The following is a 23113-nucleotide window of genomic DNA, read 5'->3' as shown; positions in this document are numbered from 1 at the left end:
TGGTGTCTTAAAAGCTTTCTGCTAGCAACGTCTTCAGATAAGAGACTTGAGGATTTGCATGCTCTGGCGATAAGCTTGCTGTGCTTGCATTTGTGGCCAGATGTCTCTGAAATGACCCTGAGGCTGAATCTAGGTTTTTTGCCCAAAATCTTTTTTATGTAGTCTGTTGGCCTTGCAGCTTTCACTGGGGCTAAATAAGCAAAAAGATGCTTGCGAGACAGGATGGCAGTCATTTGGTCCTCAGACTAGCTGTTCATTTTGGGGCAAGAACCACCATTACATATGTAACTACCAGTTTTTATTAAATATGCACAATAAATATTAAATTATTAAATATACTGATTCTTTCTCTTCACATAATACCAAACTTAGGTCAACTCTGTGATATTGAGATCAGGCCTCTGTGGGGGCCGTGTGATCTACTCTCTGTCTTTAACAGCATGCAATCTCATTGATTATTACACTATTCACAAAAGGAAATTTAAAACTGATTTAAAACAGAAGGTAAATGTAAATCAAAGCTATTTGTGAAACATCTAATGTGCCTAAGACTTTTGCACAGTTTCGTATGAGCTACCTAACTAGTTATTGCAATTCAGAGCACATTACATTAATTGATTGAAGATAATTACATCAGAGCATATGACATTTTCAGTTTTAAAGGACTACATTTACAGGCACTGTATTTTTTCCTCTATCAGCAGGGTTTACTAAATACGATGATATTTACTAAGTTAAGAAGTACATTTCAGGTTAAATTCATAAGACTGGAATCGCGAAATGCTAACGTTATTGGGCTTTAAGTTAGCAAAGAAGGTTATAATAAGCAACATACCTGTCTATGTTTTCTTTCAACATGTCAGTAGAAATGCGAAGTCGTGCCAGTCACATTAGTAACTGTTGTTTTGCAAAACTTGCAGTCCACAGAATGCTTCTTTTTACTAGATGTCTTGCAGACAACTTCTTTAAGATTTTTGTAAGCAAATGAAATATTGCTGATTTTGAAGACATACTTCCTAGCCATGAAGCCTGAAAGTGTAGGCAGGCGCTCAATGCAGAGGAACCACATTTCGGGTACAAGCAATCAGGAGGTGCTACTGCTGCATGTCGGCAGGCAGGAATGTTCTTAATTTTATGTAAAGATTACATTTACATTACATATTTAAAAATTTTAAATACATTTACATATTTAAAGATTTTAATCTTTATTTTCATGTTACAAATGCCATGGACTTGACTCAGAAAAGTTTTCTGAGTCCAAAATGTACTGTCAGTGTCTGTGTCAAGTCTGAGTACAAGTCTACCTGAGTGCCTGACAAGACCGAGTTCGTTCATCACTGGACTCGAGTCCGAGTACCCCAAATCTATTAATCACTAAGCCTAAAAATCAACTGATTGGAAGGAACACTTTTCTCGAGAATGAGTACAATGGCAAGTGACCCAGTTATGCAGCTACTGGCTGGCTTCTAATTATTATTCTAATAATAATTAGAAGAATAATAATTAGAATAATGGCTTCTAATTATTCAACTTCTAATTATTAATATGTCGCAGATTCTGCAAGGTGTATGTAAACTTATGACCCCAACTGTATATCTACCAGCAAGAGCAAATATGAGCCAGAGGTTTTAGCATGCATGTGCATACATTTTTTCCAAAACTCATCAGTACAGGCAAGAGACGACAGGCAGAGCAACTGCACAGCAATCCAGAGTCGTAATATAAACAGACAAGCCAGTGGTCTGAATTAATGAGGGCAGTCCATATTTGTAAACTTAATATAAAGATATAATATATAATATAATATAATGTTCTGCGTAGAGGCATGGTCCAGTATCACTCTACAAGTGTTACAGGTATTATATTCATCATTACAGGTACAGACTCAATTGTTATTCTCATCATAAGGGGACTTCCTTAAACGTTAATTGTCGGTTAGTGGGGGGGAGAAAAAAAAAAAGTGTTTTGCAGGGGGGAAAAAAAAAGGTCTTCCTTTTTGCTCATCTTGATACTAATAGTTGTTGATTTTTTTTTGTGGGTATACATCTGGTTTATGAAACATATTTTTTATAAGAAAGCCTTAAAACACATTGTGGTTCATAAAAGGCCCTAGTGGTTTCTGACTGTGCTAAAACATGAAACATTGAAAGTACCAAGCATTAACTAAAATGCTTTGTCTCCAATGTAACATTCATGCATAAACTCATTAATACAATTAACCCTCCCCATCTCAACTTCCTTCAAAGTATTGTTCAGTCCTTTGCTTTGTATGCCCTTGAAGAAATGGAAAGTACTTTATTTTGCAACATGTTTCCATGTTCATTTCCTAATCCCTGCAGAACAAATCCAGACCAAACATCTGCTTCAGCTTATCATGGAAAATGTAGCAAAAAGTTATTTCAAGGTGGCTTTCTTGGATGCATTAAATTATAAAGTGTTTGTTTACTTTCCTCTACATTCAATGAACACTGGATTTATTGTCTCTCCCAATTAATTCCCCTCAGGATACTATTAAAATAGTACTACCACAAATGACTATTTCTTAATAAAATAAATAACTATAGTAAAATTCAAAGTTAACGCAAAATAAATATTTTTGCATGCAATTAAATGCTTTATACTTAGCTTTTTACTTTAGAAAGGTTTTTATTCTAATCATTTTTTCTCAGCACAAAACACGTCACCTTTTTTCAACAATTACAACAACTCAGCTTCTAGAAAAAGAACACCCACAGTACATCAGAGGGGCCAAAACATACGCTGTTCAGTTCTCCAGAGATAAAGCTCCAAATGGCTGTCAAAACATAGCTAAGCTTACTCCATTAGACACATTTTACTATTTACCATTGTTTAGCAATATTTCACACTCATAAAACAAAGACAGCCCTGGAAGACTAGGATACTATCTGTCTGCTATAACTGGTACCAACAGCATGTTAAATCACTGTAATTAGCACTTACATTTAATTTTGCAGAATAAAAGCCATAACAGAACATGAAAGCCTGATGTCAGCTCCCCGTACCTAAATGTCCATATGAAGACCTAAGGACAGAAAGGTTCCATGGCAACAGTATAATGTTATACTCATACTCATATTTTATACTCTTAAAATGCTTTTGATCGCTGATTAAGTCATTTTGTACAATTTCAGGACAATTTCTTTAAGCAGAAACCATGCAGAGATGTTCCTAGATAAAATAGCAGACATGAGCATAGGGGAACCTAATCAAACATCATGGAACATTCATTAATCTTTCTTTTGTACTGACATAAAAAACAATCCTTAATTCATGGTTTTGATGACAGTTTTGTGAAGGAAATGTTTCCAACAGATATCAGGCACATACATACATCACAGTTCAAAGAGGAAGCATGGATTGCTTTGGGAATATTTCAAAATGCTAAAACAATTTATTGTGTACTTGCCAAGATCAGAGTTCAACTTTCATGGCATAACATTATTTAAAAAGATATGTCTAAGTATTTTATTAATTTTACATGTATGTGGTGTACCTTTAACAAATATATTTTAGCCTTTAACAAATATAAGCACTTGCAGTGTAACATATTTCTTTACCCAATTTGAGAACAGGTTCATAATACTATTTAGTCTAATAGTAAGATGTAATGAAGACTCAAAATAAATGATAAATCAAACATCTGAGTGTGACCCAACATTTGAGCCAACTCTTTTTATTTTGTAATTTGTCTCATAATGTTGTTCATTTTAAATTTTCTTTTAATATTATTAAAACTGCTTATCTTTCAGGGATGTACAAACATAAACTGCTGTTTAGTCTTTAAGACTCTTCAGATTTAAACATTTGTGTTGATAGGAATTACAGCAGCAGCACAAACTTTTCGGTTAGTTGTCTTTCTACACGTTCCTTAGGGCTTTTGACTAGTTATCTCTGGTGGAGCTTCTTCCTGTTTTATGTTGGCATTAGCATTAAAACAATATCCTGCTAAACCTATTACTCTCTCTGGTGGGCAAAGCTGCAGGAGCACATTTCATATGTGATTAATCCAGACAGCCAGAGGAAAAGTTCATTCAAGAACCAAGCATGTTTGTGGCATTAGAGGGAAAGGAAACCCCTACACTGTCCTAATGTACAGTATGATCCGATCACAGTGTAGATCTTCTAAATACATTGACATGGAAGTACTTGTCCTGCTATAAATTTCATGTGTCATTGCAATTCATTAGATTATGAAACGCAACATATAAACCACTAATCTAATAGTAGCCCATAGCTTAAAAGAACCTGTAACTCTTTTCAGGGACTGCCGGGAATGCCTGGAAGTGAAGGCCCAAGCGGATTAAAGGTCAGTTTCTATGTTTTACAGTATCTGTGGCTTATGTTTGAAACACTTTATGACTGCATCACTAAAATAACTGTTTATATGTATATACACATATTGATAATCCACACTGGATTCTCACACTGGAGCTGTATTAAATCCTACCTGATGCAATGTGTAACTGGCCTGACAGTGCGTAACTTTTACAGAGGAAGCAACAATTGTACAATGGTGTCCATGAACCATAAGGGATGGTGTAATATTTCTGTGTGTAATTCGTCTTACTCGTCAGAATTGTTGGGAGTTAATTCTTAGTATCTACTGCATTTTCAACATACACACTTTCATTCAGATCAACACACATACACAGATTCCCTATTTTATTTTTTTTTTTTACTAGACTGTCTCAGTCTATATAAAGTTTAAACATAATACCCATACTTGAGGGATATCAAACATGGACCATATGCTGTCCATGGCAAGTGTGTTGATGTGGAGCAAACAGCTTGTGCTATGGATAGTGTGTGTAATCATCTATGATGACCAAACAGATATTCTCCTGACTGGAGCAGACTGTAGAAGTCAGCACTAATGTTGCATCATGGACATCTTGAATGGTCCATTCAGGGAAGTTATGGTGTTTGTCCGACATTCCAGAGGGTGCTTAACAAGAATCTTTGCTTGGATACGTTAGGAAATCTTACCTTCATTTTGAGCAGAGTCGTTGTCTTCCTTTTGCCTTGATGGCTTTCCGGGGCACGTTGTAGCACTCCATGCTCAAGAGCAGTGGGTAAGACCATTCTAGGACCTGGAATTAGAACACTTGTCAGAAACAGTAAGGTCACTATAGATATTTTTGTGGTGTGTAAATGTGTCAGCATGCATTGTACCTTCTTTGATGGTGTGCCTTTTGTTCGTCCGGATATGTGCACAGACTTGCAGGTTGCCAGCTGTGAATATCTCCATCTTCAGTTCTTGCCAAGTCATGGCCTTGGGTGTAGTATCCTGTGCGACTAGGTTGGCGTATTCTTTGGCAACCTTTGAGGCCTTTATCCTGCATGAACTCTGCAGTGGGGTGCCTGGACATGTCATCAGCCAGGTTGTCAGCTCCGTTCCTGTATTCCAGTCTGAAGTATGGTTGAAGTCAAAGTCCATTTTTCAATCCTGGGTGGTGGTTTTGACCAAGGATTACAAGTACAAATGAAAGAGTTCACAAATCCATTCCATGGCTAGAAATGTGTTCTGTTTATGAGTAGCATTTTTCTATGTCACTGAGTGCATAGCTTGCATGCACAATGATTTTCTCTCACCCTTGTCTGCCTGAGAGAGGCTGGCCTAGAGGACTGGAATCCAATAAGTTTTTTGTCTTTCTTTGGATCAAAGTATGAGACGGTAGTACTGTCAATCCAGCTGTCTGTAAATGAATCTAAGATTGTTGAGTGTCATTTTTCCCATGTCCACGGGATATCTTTTTTCCCATCAGGTCTCAGAGAGGTGGAGTGATGATGGAAATGTGTTTGATGAATCACTATGCCATGAAGGCTTCTGATTTTACGAAGCTCCTTGGTGTTTCTGACTGAGTAAATCACTTTTTTGGTGCCAGTTTAAATCTCATCTGCTGAGAAAATGAACCCAAAGAACTCGAGATGTGTCTTTTATTTAGCTCATATTTGTTTCTGTTGAGAGTCAGGCAGTTGCCTTTCAGCCATTGGAACACAGCTTTGAGAGTTTTGTCATATGCATCTTTGGACACCACAGACAATGATATCACTGAGGCTATTCACTCGGAGTATACTTCCTTGCATTTGGGAAATTCAGGAGCACTTTGGCAGCAGAACTGATGCTCAAATTTACATGTTTATTTCATCTCAAACTGAGATGAATAGAGAATGCTGTGACTATCTGGGTGTAACTTAAGTTGGTGGCAACCTGCTGTGAGTTTGAGCTTGGAGAAAACCATTCCATCAGTGAGGTCATAGATGACAGACAACGTTGAGTGTTCACACAGAATGGCTGTGTTTGGCTGGCATACACTGATATGAGGACCTTAGAGGTGGTGTAACAACTGTGCAGTGGGAATGCGCCACCGTTGATGACAAATACAAAAGCATCATTGCTGCTGAATCTGTGTGAGCTGACATTGTGCGAGCCACAGATACCCAATGAACTTCCTTTTGTATACTGTGCTGTGTGCTGAGGGAAAAGTCCTTGTCGGGAATCTGCTGTGCAGACGCCTTCCTGCACGAGTGACAGACTTTGGCATAGTGATTCAGATTTCCAGAAGCTTTACACTGTCTGCCTTCAGCTGGGCAATTGCCTTGATTGTATTTTCCTCTACAGTGTCTGCACAGTGTGTTTGGTGTCCATGTGTTCATATGCTTGTTAGCAGATTGTTAGTTAGTAGTTCTTTGCTGCATTTAAGTGCATAGTGGCTGTACCTTGTTCACCACCAGTTACATGTTGTTCAGAGATTTCTAAAAAGCATCTGTGTTTAGCAGAGCAGTTGAAGTCATCTCTGGTCCTCAGCGCTTTAGATGACGTGCAGACTTGTATTAGTTGTGTCTTAATCTCCTTATGCCTTATTGTCATAGCAAGTCTTTTCACCCACTTGTTCTACCTTGGACAAGGTGAACTTGGGTCCAAGTCTGTGTTGAAAAACTGAACCGATGCATAACTGTGCAGTGGAGAATGCATAGCTGAGGTCAGGCTCCTTGTCGCCAGTGTAATGTTTCCATGTGTAACTCATCTTGCTGTTAGGAAATAATAAATAGGCAGAATTGTTGTGGTGTTGATTCTCAGTTTAATCTGCAGCATTTGCAACATACACACTGTATCTGCAAGTACACGTACAAGTACCTATTCTTATTGTTTCATTTAAACTGTAGATCAGAGGTGTCAATATTTTAGACAATGGGCCACATTACACTCAGTCCAATGTCAAGTGGGCCACACCAAAATAAAAATCAGTTAGGTAGACCAATAACACATCAATTTCTCCTCTTAAATGTGTTCATTTATCGACATTAATCTGAAAGATACATTCTGAATGTGCAAATGGATAGTGAAAAACTATATCATACCACATTTTGTGAGTAGCTCAGTTTATGGCCCCAAGTTAAATACTCTATTTTGGCCGCTAGTAGAATAACAGGGACTACCTCTTTTTTTCTAATCTTCAATTCAATTACGATCCACAAGACTTTAATTAGTACCGATTCTAAAATCACTTTTTGGGCTGGATTATTATGTTTATCAGACTGGTCTTGGCCCATGGCAGTTTGTTTGACAGCCCTGCTCTAAATGCAGATCTAGTAGATGTAGTAGTCTGCAACCACTATGATGTAAAAATATTAGCATTTACCACAGAGATTGTAGAGATGAGGATGTTGAATTTACAATAAAGTTCACTTAGAAACATTCCACAAGACAGTATTACAGTTAAGACTCCTAAACACCTGATCATTCATGAAATTACCCAATTAATCAATCAGGCAGCAGCGCAATGCACAAAATCATGCAGATACAGGTCAAGAGCATTAGTTAGCGTTCAGAAAAAGAAAAAAAAAAAAAAAAGCGATTCCCTTGACTTTGAACGTGGCATGGTTTCTGGTGCCAGATGGACTGGTTTGAGTCTCTCAGAAACTGCTGATCTGATATGATTTTTGCACACAACCAAGTTTAGAGTCTACACAAAATGGAAAAAATGAAATGGAAAAAAATAAAATGGAAGGGGAAAAAAAAAAAAAAAAAAAAAAAAAAAAAAAAAAACATCCAGTAAGCAGCAGTTCTGCAGGCAGAAATACCTTGCTGATGAGAGGTCAGAGGAGAATGCCTCTGGAACTGAGAGGAAGGCTATTCAACCACTCAACCACTCTGTACAAGCGTGGGGAGCAGAAAAGCAACTCAGGACACGCAATATCAGGTTCGGGCACAGGTTCACCAAAATTGCATAGCTTAAAATTAGAAAACTGAAAAAAATTAAAAATGAATCTTGATTTCTGTTGCAACATGCAGATGGTAGGGTCAGACTTTGGCATCAACAGCATGAATCCATTGGCCCAGCCTACCTTGTGTTAACAGTTCAGGCTGGTGGTGTAATGGTATGGGGAATGTTTACTTGACACACATTGGACCCCTTAATACCAATCGAGCCTTGGTTTGAGCGGCACAGCATCTCAAACTGGTTTCATAAACATGACAGTGAGTTCGGTGTACTCCAATGGCCTGCCTAGTCACCAGATCTGAATCCACAGAGTACCTCTGGAATGTGGTCGAATGGCAGATTGGCAGAATGAATGCACAGCTCACAAATCTGCAGCATTTATGTGTCATGTCAACAAAAAACAAAAAGCAGGCTCACTGAAACTAGACAGTTTGGAAAACATTATCTGAACTCCTATCTTTAACTGTCCACTCCAGAGACTTATGTGCATGAAAATCCCAGATCAGCACCAACAAACATGCCATGGTCAAAGTCGCTGAGATCACATTTTTTCCCCACATTCTGATGTTTGATGTGAACATTAACTGAAGCTCTTGACCCGTATATGTATGATTTCACGCATCTGCTATATAATTCCCTGAAATTTCCTGAATAAAGAGGTGCACAAGTGTTCCTAATAAAGTGGCCAGTGATTAAATATAAATATTTACACTTAAATACTATAGATATTAAACCTGTAACATAATGTATCAAATTCATTTTAATACTTTATTGTTTAGGGTGAGACAGGATTACCAGGACCAAAGGGAGCAAGAGGCCCACCAGGGAACAATGTAAGTGAATATACCCATAGTTTCACGGGCTTTCAGGAATTATGTCAAACACCCTCTTGTATTTACTACTATGCTGATACAAAAAGTAAAACATTTCATTGCTTGGGGGGGAAGGGAAGAAAAAAAAAAAAAAAAAAAAAACGCAGACTGAGTGTTTTTACAGACTGAGTGTATCTTTTTACAGGGCGAGATGGGTTTGCCTGGAATACATGGTCCACCTGGATTACCTGGGCCTAAGGTCATAACACATGTTTCAACCTCATATTACACACTACAGTTATGTCAATAGTAGGAATTAGGTGCATTTATATAATGGTTGCTAAAGCACAAAATAATTCAATATTAAAAGGCATTTAATCAGAGTATTTGTTGTGTTTCAAACTGTATTTTGCTAGCATGCATCCATTTCAGGGAGAAGGAAAAGGCTGTACTCTTTTCTACTATCAAGAGTCTACACTTTCATACACCCATTCTTTCTATCTTACATACTCGCTTTATGGAGTGAAAAGGATATACTGACTGCAGAAAAGAGATTGTAGGGGCTCAAACTAGTGATATGTTCTGATCAGACAACATTTCTACACTTCAGAAACAGATATATTGGGCAGTAAACTTTCAGCAAGCTTTAGTTTTCTATTGCTCACTGTTTATTCATATACTTTCTTCTCTTTCATTTCATCATTAGGGCGGTAAAGGAGACAGTGGTGTCCCGGGTCAACCAGGGCTACCTGGGCAGCAGGTATTATACATTATTATTACATAATACGTTACGTAATACATTAATATTTTTCATAGCATTAAAGTCTTTTTATTCATGTAGTATAAGTAAATATTCGAAGTTTTTGATATAGATTTTTTTTAATTAATTAAGGGTCAGTCTGGAGAACCTGGGAACCCGGGACAGACAGGACATCCTGGAATGCCTGGTATGAAAGGATCTAAGGTATGAATAACTACACAGCAAAATAACTACATGACCTGAGCTGTGAATTGTACCTTGACTCAATTAAAGTGTAGACATTGGCAAGCAAAGGGGAAGGAGGCATGCATGTCTCAGTGCTCAGTGAACTTAAGTGCTCTGGCGTGCAACAGCTATTCTACACTCTTACATCACTGCTTGTTGCTCACGAATACCTCCAAGAGCACGCAATTCATGGCACCTCGCACTCACTGGAGTATGTCCTCAGTGCAGCCTGTAGCGCGATGATGTAGTGGATTAGATCCACTACGTACCGGATGTAATAACCCTAACCGATGTACTGTCTCTGCCGTCGATCAATCCATCATTTTTCTGCCATTTCCTGTCGAAATAAATTTGCGCACATGTGATTAAACGTTCATGACGTTATTGAAACTTACTACGGCGCATCCGTGTTACAACATCCAGAACGTAGTGGATCTAATCCAATATATCATCACGCTACAAGCTGCAGTGAGGACCTCTTTACTCCTTGGGCCATCCTCGCACTCTCTATTAAAGATCATATTTAAACACCTCTTAGCAGCTCCTCTTGATATTTTCACACTGCACGATTTGCAGTCTGCTTTGCTTTAATTAAGCATCATTAAGCCTGAAGTAAGTCCACATCAATGTCATTTCTGTTTATCAGTGTGACAGCATACACTAAGCTTACATCACATAGTCTCATGGTCTCTGAGCATTTTAATAGTAAATGGTATAATAGTGTTAGTCACGTATAGTGCTCATTTACTTTAAATAAAATGCTCCGATACCATGTATTGCTATGTGACATAAACATGCCTTTGCATGTCTAATTTTGTTAACAACAGAACATTTTGGATAGTAACCTCAGATATAAACAAACAGACAAATGAAGAAAACACTTTAAATAGAGAAGCTCATCACAAATTCATGGTTTTTGCAAAATCATTAGCAAAGTATCAAGTTAAGCACATTTACACAATTGTAGTTTTTTTAAGATGATCAAAACCTGCTTTGTACCAGAAGATGGTAAGCTCAGTGATATACACTTACCATCCACTTTAACAGGAACACCCATACATTCATGCAGTTATCTAATCAGCCAATCATGTGGCAGCAGCACAATGCATAAAATCATGCAGATACAGGTCAAGAGCTTCAGTTAATGTTCACATTTAACATCAGAATGAAGAAAAAAAATGTGCTCTCTGTGACTAACCGTGGCATGGCTGTTGGTGCCAGATGGGCTGGTTTGAGTATTTCAGAAACTGCTCATCTCCTGGGATTTTCACACATAACAGTCTCTAGAGTTTACACAGAATGGTGCGAAAAACAAAAAACACTGCATGAGCGTCCTTGGCTTGTTGATGAGAAAGATCAGAGGAGAATGACCAGACTGGTTTGAGCTTACAGGAAGGATACAGTAACTCAAATAAGCACTCTTTACAACCATGGAGAGTGGAAAAGCATCCTCAAAACACACATCAAGCCTTCAGCCTTCACCCAGACTAGACAGATGAAAACTGGTGATTTTTTTCCCCTAATCTTCCACTGTCCAGTTTTGGTGAGTTTGTGCCCTTGATAGCCTCAGATTCCTGTTCATGGCTGACAGGAGTGGAACCCAATATAGTCTTCTGCTGTTGTAGCCCATCCACCTCAAAGGTTCAATGTTTTGTGCAATACTGAGATGCTTTTCTGCTCACCACAGTTGTAAAGAGTGCTTATTTGAGTTATTATATCCCTCCTGGCAGCTAGAACCAATCTGGCCATTTTCCTCTCACCTCTCTTATCAACAAGGCATTTCCACCCACAGAACTGTTGCTCACTCAGTGTTTTTTTGCACCATTCTGTGTAAACTCTAGAGACTGTTGTGGGTGAAATTCACAGGAGATCAGCAGTTTCTGAAATACTCAAACCAGCCCATCTGGCACCAACATCCATACCACAGAGAAAGTCTAATATCAGTTGTCCTCATTCTGATGTTTGATGTGAACATTAACTGCAGCTCTTGCCCTGTATTTGCATGATTTGTTTGCACTGTGTTGCTGCCACATGATTGGCTGATTAGATAACTGCATGTGTGCATGTGATAACTGAATGTGTAGGTGTACAGGGGTTCCTAATAAAGTGGATAATCAGTGTAAGTCATAGTGGGAAAACACGTGAACTTGTTTTAAAAGAACATTTTTAAAAGAGAACACATTCAAATTTTAATGCAAAAAAAAACCGAATTCATGGCAGTTTAACGCTTCTTCGGCTAGTCACCAATTTATTAGCACAAATGTTAGCATTTTAACTAACAGCTAAAAACTTTGCAGCTAATACTATAGTGACAGTCACTTCATAAAGCCATATAGTTAAACAAACTTGTAAGTAATAACTGAGGTTAGAATTATTAAGTACAAACATGTAGAATATGTAGTACATTCACTTTATTAGCTACAGCAAAGCCACTTATAAACAAGACTTACCTGTTAAAATGGCCGCTGGGGGTCAGATGGACTGTTTGCTCGCGCCTGTTTTTAACCCGCATTTTGCGTGAAACTCATTGCGTGGTTATGGACGAAACTGGCTTACAAGCCTCACAGAACAACACGCCAAGTGCTCTTCACCCCTCATACATATTCACTTGAGAAAATACAGTGAGGGAAAAATAGTGAAATGAAATTAGCGATGCTACTGTATTTACCGGTTAGTAAGTTGTGCACGTGACTTTGCTGACTTCACCTCCCATAACCAGGTGCAAATTAACAGCGACCGTGTTGCTTTGAAGCTGTGAAGGCAGTGTTGCCAGATGCGTGTTGTTTTCTGATAATTTTAAACCGCCAGCACATTTTCTTTCGAATTCATTCATAGATAATTATTATGTATGACAAAATGGATAATGATTCAAGGCCATTTCAGGACCTTGGTGAAAGACTTATTCAGGGAAAACTAAGTTTTTAAATACTGCTGTTTAATGGGGATCTGGCAACCCTGCTCATACCGCTGCAGGCACAGGATTTATGAAATTTCCCTCACATGTAAGGAAGAAAAGCAACACATTAAACAGGACTTCTGTGACATGTGCCAATTTTCCATGTTATACAAGCGGTGGTCAACCACAAGGGAAATGGACTACAGTTGAATTTTTTTTTTTTTGCACACTTTTATACAAGGATTATTCTGTACAGAGAAGCCTTTTTTATTCAAATAAAACAAATTATATGCTATTCATATGACATATAAGCCATAATATGCTTAATTCTGTTGTTCTCAAAGAGGGGTCCAGGGACCCCCAGGGGTCTGTGATTTATTTATTTTTTTCACATTAGTTAAAGTTATTATATTTAGGGGTTTACGCACCCCTGAAAGTCAACTCGGAGGTAATGTGTTCTCTGTGTCTCTATTGCTCCAGAAATATCATTTCTACATAATGTTAATGTAATGAAATAATTAGGCCACATTTAGAGTTAAGTTAGAATTACATGCACATAGTAAGTTACCTTCAAATTTGCACACATATGGCAACCAGGCATCATGGCAACTTTAAGCCACCCAGGTTACTTTTGAAAGGTGCTTTCTACAATGAGCATGTTCATTTTCTTTTAGCTAAAACATAATTTCTTATGGAATGAGAGAGATGTACCATATTAAAAATATCAGATATCATGCTATCCTTACCTTCTTATTGTCTTTTTTTTTTTCTTTTGTCCAGGGAGAAATAGGAGCCCCAGGTGAAAGAGGGGAAGAGGTATGTGTACCAGTTCTTAGTGCACTTTAAAATGCTAATTATTTTTCTTTTTTCTATAAACTGTATATGCAATTCCACATTTTCTGTTTTGTGCATTTTGGATTTTTCAACCCTGCAATTTAAAATTATTTAAACATGATTGGAACCCACTCTAGGAGCAAAGTCCTGCTGCCATTGGATAAAACATTTTCTGAACAAGTACAATTAAACAATGAAAACAGAATTCAGATCAGAAATCAGACTACCTATTTTTTTTAAGTACTTCACCTGGGCCATATTCAGAGTTGAGACACGGACAGCATCTGAAAGTGAGCTGTAAGCGTAGAAGAGGAGTGCTTGCTTCTTGCTTCGCTTCTTTGTAGGAGAGCAAATCAAATTAAGAAAAACATTAGCTTCATTTTATGAAATCAAAGAGCAAATGAAAAGCATGGTCCAAATGTGGATCATGTACTATTACATCATTTATATATATCATTTATATCAATACTCTTGCTCTATATTGTTTGAAATATTCTTTCTCTACAATTCAACAGGGGTTGAAAGGTGACAAAGGAGATCCTGGAAAACCTGGTCACAATGTAAGCTTGATATTTCACACCTATTCTTCTACATAATGTCTACTTTATTATATGTGGCATGTTCTGCATTTATGTGGTAACAGCTAGAATTATGAAAATATAATATAATAAAGCATTGTCATTATCAGTAGGTGATGGCGCGCACTGGTTTTATTCCATCAACAAAAGTGAAACATGAAAGGAATGACTTCTAGGCAAACAAGACAATTCATTCTGTGCTATGAGAAAACTTCAGCTGTGAATATACTCGTTCTTTAATTACTGATAATATCACAATCAAGGTAATTCTAGGTTCCAGTAACAAGGAAATTACCAGTCTGGTAATTACTGGTAATTAGAGGGCTGTGTCCTGAGAAGAATATCAAGAAGTTACAGCTCTTAGCCTTGGGCCTTTAAACAAAAGGAGTTAGTCTGATGTTGAAATGTGAGAAATGTGCTAAAGCCCGACTGGTTGGAAATTAGTAAAGCAGGTGGATTAGATAAAACAGGTTTGATAAGTCACATAATGACATTAATAGCTCATTATAGCCAGAGGAACAAAAGACACACAAACCTATAGTGCAGCACCAAGGGCAAAGGGCACAGTCAGCACTGCTTATGGTTCTTGGCTAAATGACTTACGACTCACACCTCTATTCTTGACCAGGGTCTAACTGGACTGACAGGACAAAAAGGAGAGGTGAGTTAATATTTCTATGCACATGTAAAAAAATACTTTTAAAGGCAAATGTTACCCTGAATATTAAATTAAGTTCTATAAATTTTGCATCTTATTTTTCATTTCACATATATAAAGAATGCTATCCAAAAATGAGTAAAACCTTTTGGTTCTTATTTTATTGCCACTGTCCAGCCAAAAAATAAAAAAAAGAAAAAGAAGAAAAGTTCACTTGGCTTGTAGTTCATTCAACTTTCAACTGAAAATTTCAAAAACAAACGTACATATGACATGTATCCCAGTTTACTCAGTTAGTACTAGCACCAGTTTAATGTTTCATACTATGTTTCATAGTCTTCGACTATGTTGTTTCTGGAAGGTGACAAAAAAGAGTGGTAGCTCAGTGGTTAAGCTGTTGGCTAACTGATTGGAAGGTTGTGAGTTTAAATCTCATCACTGCCAAGCTGCCACTGCTGGGCCATTGAGCAAAGCTCTTAACCCTTAACTGCTCAGTTGTATAAAGGAGATAAAGTGTAAGTTGCTCTAGATAACGGTGTCCATAAAATGTAAATATTCTATCACTTTGGTATAAGGTAATACAACATGCTTTATGTGTGTGTATCATAAAATGGTCAAATAAAAAAAAGATAAAAATTAAAGATGAACGAAAGTTTTATGTTGAATGATCTATTACAAACATTCAGACTATTTTATTTTCCTGAGGCTGTGCTTGTGTGCATGTCAGAAAGGGACAACAGGAGAGCCTGGCCAGAGTGGACATATAGGCCTCCAGGGTCAGCCAGGACTGCCAGGACAGCCAGGTCCTCCTGGGTCCAGAGGACAGAGTGGGGACACTGGACAACCTGGACCACCTGGACCTGAAGGACGACCTGTAAGTACTTTTCTGAATTGCTCCAACCAAACATTTTGTGAAAAACAGAGGCATTGCATCAAAGCAGTATGACGAGGAAAGTAACAGTGACATTACTAGTAAAGAACAAGTAAGCTTTCTGTTCTTATGTGGATATATACTGAACTGTACTGCCTCAGCACTGAAACCATTGGTAGTTCATGTCCTTCAACTTGCAACAGTTCAGTTGTTGTAACAAATGGTCTTCTCTAAAGGTTTTTTAAACAAAGACCATCACCCATAGTCTTCCAAAGGACACAGTGCCTGCAGTAAACAGAGCAGCTAACTTGGAACATCAAATCAAACAGGTGATCCAAATAGATCCACTAGTCAGAAACATACCAGTCCCAGTTGAAGCAGTCTGGATGTTCAAATAATGTGTCTACCTCTCGGCATGAGGTAACTCCTCTTCATGAGGTAACTCCTGTAATCTCAGCTGGCTTTGTTCATATCGTCTCAGAGCTTTACATGATCTTCCAGCTTGCTCTCACTTCAGGCTCAGACAGTGGAAATATGGAAGGGCCTTCCACAGAGCCATATTTCTGGTAGGAGTGGAGGCTTACTAGCCAATGAGACTCAGCCACCACACAGCATTACTTAGAGTTGTAGACTCCTTCAAGAGGAGCACTACCCTACTGAATTCCAGGGTTCCTCTCACTTTATCGCTGCAGGAGCCAAGGCTTTTTGCCATCTTTGATGGGAAGGATGACTGGGCTGACTTCTTTGTTCTCTTTGAAAGAATGACCCAGAGGCAGTATTCGACTAGTGATTAGAGGGTGGACAGATTGCAAAAGAGACTGCAAAATGGTCTGCTATCCATTTTATTTGTTCTCTCCCAGAGCATATCAGAGAGGGTTACAACATCTTTTCAGAGCAGCTTTCATAGAGGTATGGCCTGATGATTCACAGACTGCCTAACACTGTGAACTCCACCAACAGAAGGACTCCTCAGCTGAGTTTGCAGTTGGTCTCTTGTCTGGTCACACTGGCATACACAGGAATAGATTTCTAACTACAAGATCAGCTGGCAGCTGACAAATGTGTAGTAACGTGTAGTCTCTTGTAGTTCTGTGTTGTTTTATGTAGCACCATGGTCCTGGAGGAACGTTGTTTCGTTTCACTGTGTACTGTACTAGCAATATAAAGTTGAAATGACAATAAAGCCACTTAACTTGAATTCTTACTGAGGCTCCACAACCGGTAAATTTCATATGAGACCTGCTTGTGTGATGGCCCTTGTTGAAATGGGAACAAAAGTACCTGGTTGTTTGTGCATTTCCTGTTGGCACTCACCTACCTACAGACTGCACCACAACACCCAGAGGTGGAACACCCAGAACCTTTCTATATCTGCAAGCAATCCGATGAAGTGGATTGCAATTGCAAACAGATGGATCTCCCATCACCAGTGTTATGCCTGAAGCCTATAGACATCAAGAGTTATTCACATCTGCTTTTGATGGCCTGAGTAAGGAGCAAGAAGAGAAGATCCCACTTTTTCTTCTGAATTATTCAAGAGTTTTTGGCATCAGCACCAACCTTAGGCCAATTCAGCTATGTTACTCATTGCATATACAGTGGAGTCAAAAAGTTTGAGACCACATAGAAAATCTGGACATTAAATTAAATTTAAACTAAATTTTTCAATTTTGAACATTATAAAACAAAGAAAGAAAACATTCAATATCTTGAATATTCAATATTAAAGATTCTTCACGATTTCTAGATCACTAAAATTAAGTAAACTTGATGATGATGATGAGAGTTGATGACAAATCTTGAGGTGGTCTGAGAATGCATGAATTCATATGGGCTGAAGCTTAACCCTTCCAAGTGTAATCTCCTGAAGAATGAGGTTCTATTTTTGGGACACCCCATTTTGGTGAAAGCATCAAGCCAAAGCCAAATTTTGTCCATGACATCAGAGACTTCAAGGCTTCCTGAGACTTTGTAACTATTATTGGTGCATTGCAAAGACTTTCTTTGAAATTTGCAGCACATTAAATTACCACCAAACTCCTGCACAGGGTTCACACCAAATTGGATGATGCTTGGGAGGGAAGTGAACAAAACGCATGAGCTCTATCAGGTCACAGATCAGAAAGGCACTGACATCCTCTGCCATGACTGTCTGACACTCACCACATCTGACAGTGCTGCCATTGACACACACATCTGTTGCTGGAGGAAACAGTCATCATACAGTGATTCATACTTGCAGCAAGTCTAGTTACAACGAGCAAGAGATCCAGTCTACAAAGAAACAAATTCTAAACAAAATCTCTCAAAGGGCATTTACAGCCTCTGGCCATTTCTACATCTAGGCCCAAAGAAGAAGGCTCCACCCTTGTGCAAACCACACACAGATCACGGGTTGTGAACAGACTCTTTTGTTGCATGGGTGACCTTTCATCCTGGACAGTTAAGCATAGATGTTGTTTCATTCATTAATGGACATGCTAGCTTCAAGGGAAATACCTATTAGACATCAATTCACCTGGCGCACAAGACTTTTGCTCACACCTTTTATATAAATATGGATACTGAAGGGATTCAGCACTGCTCTCTGAAGGGGGTAGTGTAATGGGAATAGTAAAAGTCACATTGTTAGCCAATCAGAAGCAAGCTCCCAGGTCTTATTTGGATGCATATTTGACTATACTTAGTAACTTGTGAGCCCTAGCATTGAACTTACTAGGCTAGTATTAGAAATAGATAGACCTCGATTACCTATAATCAGTATAATTAAAAGATCACAGAATGCAAGAAGTTGTGTTGTATGATGACTGAATTTGCTTGGTGTAGTTCAGTTATTCTCATTTGTGTTCAGTTGCTATTTTCATAATTAGAAATGAAAGCAGTTGCTTTCATTGTGAGAAGCACAACAGTGGGGTAACTTTCAAAATCCACAGAGCAGTGGTTTATTTAGATCCACCTTGTCCAAAGATTGAGCGTTACCATACGCCAAGGCCTCCTCTAAGTTCAAACTCAATACCAAAATGTTATTATGCAAGTTCTGTCCCATTGCCCAGTTGTGAAATGTGAATCAACTGATTCTCAGAACATATACTTAATAATAATACCAAAAATAGACCCTTCAAATTTACTGTTGCAAAATTTTTGTGCTTGTGCCATGATCATGAAAATAGAGGCTAATATTATTACATGTACAGTTCATAGCATTTGTGTAAAATGAATATTAGAATTATACTGATATTCCAGGAAATTATTCTCGATATTTGTACTTTTTAAGTTTTGCCATAAACTATGTTCTTGCAGGGGAGAGAGCTGTCTGAGCAACGCATTCAGCAGATATGCAGAGAGGTCCTTCAATGTGAGTATTCATAATAACACACACACACACACACACACACACAAAAAAAACAGCACACCAATCTACATTTTCTAACAGAAAATTCAGTAGAATCAGAATAAATAAATGGTGTGAAGCAATGATTGTTTTTGTAACATTACAACCTAACCTGCACAGAACCATTCAGATACATTACTGGTCCTTTTAATAATGTCTTCTTTAAATGCATTGGTTTATGTCCATGTTTGAATTAACAATGTGTCACAAAAGGTGATCACACAGGTGATCTGTTTGAAACAACAAGTTCACTTGGTAGTTTCGTGGCCATCGGCAAGAAGTGTCGTTATAAAAGAGGTTTAAAAACATTGACTGGATGCATTGTCAAGAGGTTAAATGTGCTTCTGCAATATCTAGTCAAATCAACTTCAACCAATAACTTTGAAAACACAGTATGCAGTGCAGTGCAGTGACACTGTCAGAATAATATACAATATAGACTTTATATCGATCTTTTCCTGGTTGAAAAAAATGGCTACAACAAATACAACAGTCCAAAATCCATATTGGGTACTTTTAGGGGGGAAAAATTCTTAGGAAAAAATTTGGCATTTGGCTAAGCTACTATTACAACAGCAAATCATGCCTGTGCCTACAAAAAAAAAAAACAGAGACTTGAATGTGTTATGATTAATAGTGAACATCAAACATTTTGTGAAAATGGGCAACCATGCCTTGTGACTTCATATGGATGCTACTAATAACAAAACATTGTTTGTAGTGTTACTGATACACATGTATGGCATATCCTTCACATTGCGTGGTAGGATTGTAAACAGTTAAGTAAATTTATTGCATTTTTTTCATTTAGTGGTGCAAAAGGTTCTGGATACCTCTAGTCCAACACTACGTTCACACTGGCGAATGGTAAAGCAACAAATGACCATTCGATTATCTATGTGTGACACATCAACAGCAGCAATCAACGCAACAAACAACAGAACGACAAAATGACATTTGAATTGAGATTTTCTCAATTTTGTGCAAATTAGATATAAGAAGGTATAGCGACAAAACCACACAATTGGCTTGAATGATTCCTTGGCCCAAAGGTATGGCCCATGTGGACTGATGTTTCTTTTCGGTTCCCCACTCACAACTTTAGATCTTACCTGCAATTAGTTCATATTAATGGTTTGACGCTCAAAAATGAAAAAAAAAAAGCTGGACAATGCATGCCCGTAAGCTACAACAGTAGTGGTAGCTACTCTCTCACAAGACACAAACTACATGCATCATGAGCTAGTTGTCACCTGCTAGTATGAATGTCAAGAAAAGGTCTCATGTAACTGGCATTCTGGTTTCATTTGCCTTGCCTGATGGCAGACATAATTCTTTGATTTGCAGCAGAGATTCCCTCACTTCTTCTTAGTAGCCAACACAGTCAACAGAGAAGTTGCGAACACTGCCACACAAGGCTGGGACCTCCTGGGCCACCAGGACCAAAAGGTCTCCAGGGTTTCCGAGGTTTTCCAGGAGCACCAGGATCACAGGGATTGCAGGGACACCGAGGTTTACCTGGAAGGCCTGGTATTCCTGGCATGAAAGGTAACAAGGCATGGCCATAGAACACGAGTGTCATGTCATGTTTTAACGATGTTGGGGAATCATCTCTGAGTGAACCGAGATCAGTCATGTGAAGAGACACTGATGAAGCTCATGTTTAAATTCCGCAAGTGTCTTTTACCTCAGGTGATGAAACGGAGACTGATTTTGATGAGGCTGATAATCAAAATGATAACTTCATTCCCCAATGAATTCTTCATTTGGCATCAGTGTTGGTTTTCCATCAGTAGACTAGGTTCTAAATGTAGAGGTAGGCCAGGTGTCTTTCAGTGGAGTTGAGATATGTGCAAATAAGACATAGGTTTCAGTTCAGGAAAGTTTTCAGAACTATATATAGTCAAAAATTGTCCAAATCTGACCATGTGAAGAGTTTTCCCAGGCCAACACTTATATAACTGCTAGAAATGACCTTGGAACAGTTGAAGGTTAAGGATCTTGGTCAAGGGCCCAACAGTAGCTCTCTGGTGGTCCTGGGAAAACTCCCAAACTTCCGGTGACTAGTACACAAGCTTAACTGTTAAGAATACTCTGCCTTTAAAGCATAGGTTAAAAAGATTTATTTATAGACAATACCCCTACCATTTGTGATAAGGAGTGGAAATACTTTAATAACTCTAATAATTATAATTCAGTTCACCCAAAAATATTTGTGTATATATTCTGGGTTAAAGTCACTTTGCATTATATGCAAAAAATATCAGGGAAAAACAGACTATTTTTCCAGCACAGGCTTGTGCACTAACTTCTTTTGGGGGGGATTTTCCAGGTGATCCAGGAGAAAAAGGCGAAAAAGGAAATCAAGGACGATCAGGAATTGGAGACCCAGGTCAACCCGGACTTCCAGGCAAGGATATGTATACTGCTCTATTAATAAACTGGTGACCATATTCTATATGGAAATTAAAACAGCAACAAAATTTTGCTAAAATAATAGTTTAAAATAATATGGTTATTTGTTTAGTGTGCGAATATTGCTTAAAGCATGAATTGGAATTAAATTAATGTAACAGTTATTTATGATATTAATTAATGTGTAAGAACTTTGTCTTCCAATGGACATGACAAAAAAAAATGCTTTTACTGTTTGTTTCATGTGCTACATTAACTGGAATTGAAATAGATGTGCTCCAAAGAACATATGGCCCTCACGAGTCTTGATACTGAGTTATATTAAAAGCTATATGTTGTATTTTTTTTTTCTTTCTAGGTCCAATGGGTCCTCCAGGTATCAGCAAACCTGGTCATCCAGGCACACCCGGCTTGCCTGGGCGGGATGGGGAAGCGGGAAAGAGGGGATATCCGGGAGAACCTGGGCCACCAGGTGTGTGTCATCCATCTATGTGTTATAGTGCAGTTTTAAGAAGGGACCCTTTTGTTAAAGGGCCAAACTATTGAAATAGCGTTGGATGAAACAGGCCAGTCTGGATTTGGTGCTCAGAGAATGAGAGAAAAGTTAACAGACAACCTTTACGAACTCAGGACGATCATATTTTGAAGGGTGTCTCTAAGGCATGGAGACATTAAGTACCTCTAATAGTGTAAATAATGAAATGCATCCCTTTGTGTATGGATCATGGCATGGTTTCTCAACATCACAAACTGTCCCCATTCACTTTCTCTCATAAACCTAAAGATTGCAGTCAGAGTTACAACTAAAAGTTACTTTTAAATAGGGTGAAATAAATCAGACAAACGGTAGCATCAAGTGTCCTGCAGCACTTAAATGCTTACAGGCCTTCAAGTGAACACATAGCACTACTAATTTCCTGACTCTCTAGCACCCTCCAGTGTTTGTCTGTAGCTTTTCATCCATCCTGTAGGATTTTTTTTTTTTTGCCTTATTTAACATGTTCATGTTATCTGCGAGTAGTTAGTCAACATTCTGTACATTTTCATACTTTTGATATCACTTTTTTTTTCTTCCATAGCTTAAATGTAAACCATAAGCTTGCATGCTGAAAATCGACTTTCTGCTAATCTGTTAAATGATGCTTCATTTTTTTCTTGCCTCATTTCACTATCTGTCATGGAGAAATGATAACCCCAAGATCTTGTCTATTATTATTATTATTATTATTATTATTATTATTATTATTATTATAATTGTGGATTACAAATGTGAGCTTTGTATAAAGCAGCTGTTTTGCTGTTAGGCACCATGAAATTGTTTTTTTTTTTTTTTAAAAATGCATTTTTAACAGCTTTTAAATTACAGTTTTTAAATTACTGTATTCATTGTTCTTTTAAAAGAATAATAATTCCAAAGAATTTTGAAA

At 38.0% G+C, this 23113-nt stretch overlaps 1 protein-coding gene across 3 annotated transcripts in view; it reads left to right on the top strand.

Moving 5' to 3' along the window:
• The window catches only part of col21a1 (collagen, type XXI, alpha 1), a 50300-nt gene extending 27284 nt beyond the window's left edge, over nt 1–23016 (top strand). For 2 of the 3 annotated variants that reach the window (XM_026939531.3, XM_053232757.1), the window contains 13 exons: nt 4283–4327; nt 9026–9079; nt 9264–9317; nt 9765–9818; nt 9951–10022; nt 13720–13755; nt 14289–14333; nt 14980–15012; nt 15737–15883; nt 19181–19235; nt 20619–20819; nt 21604–21681; nt 22045–23016. In XM_026939531.3, coding sequence (XP_026795332.2) covers nt 4283–4327; nt 9026–9079; nt 9264–9317; nt 9765–9818; nt 9951–10022; nt 13720–13755; nt 14289–14333; nt 14980–15012; nt 15737–15883; nt 19181–19235; nt 20619–20819; nt 21604–21681; nt 22045–22232 — 1062 coding nt within the window. In that variant the 3' untranslated portion in view covers nt 22233–23016. Of the gene's footprint in view, nt 1–4282; nt 4328–9025; nt 9080–9263; nt 9318–9764; nt 9819–9950; nt 10023–13719; nt 13756–14288; nt 14334–14979; nt 15013–15736; nt 15884–19180; nt 19236–20618; nt 20820–21603; nt 21682–22044 lie in introns of those variants that run through there. The other variant, XM_053232758.1, reaches the window with a different exon arrangement.
• Nucleotides 23017–23113: the final 97 nt, after the last annotated feature.

This window comes from Pangasianodon hypophthalmus, chromosome 3 (genome assembly GCF_027358585.1).
Source record: "Pangasianodon hypophthalmus isolate fPanHyp1 chromosome 3, fPanHyp1.pri, whole genome shotgun sequence".
NCBI classification, from domain to species: Eukaryota; Metazoa; Chordata; class Actinopteri; order Siluriformes; family Pangasiidae; genus Pangasianodon; species Pangasianodon hypophthalmus.
The sequence above is the reverse complement of the archived record's forward strand: the minus strand, read 5'-3'. Positions and strand labels throughout refer to the sequence as shown.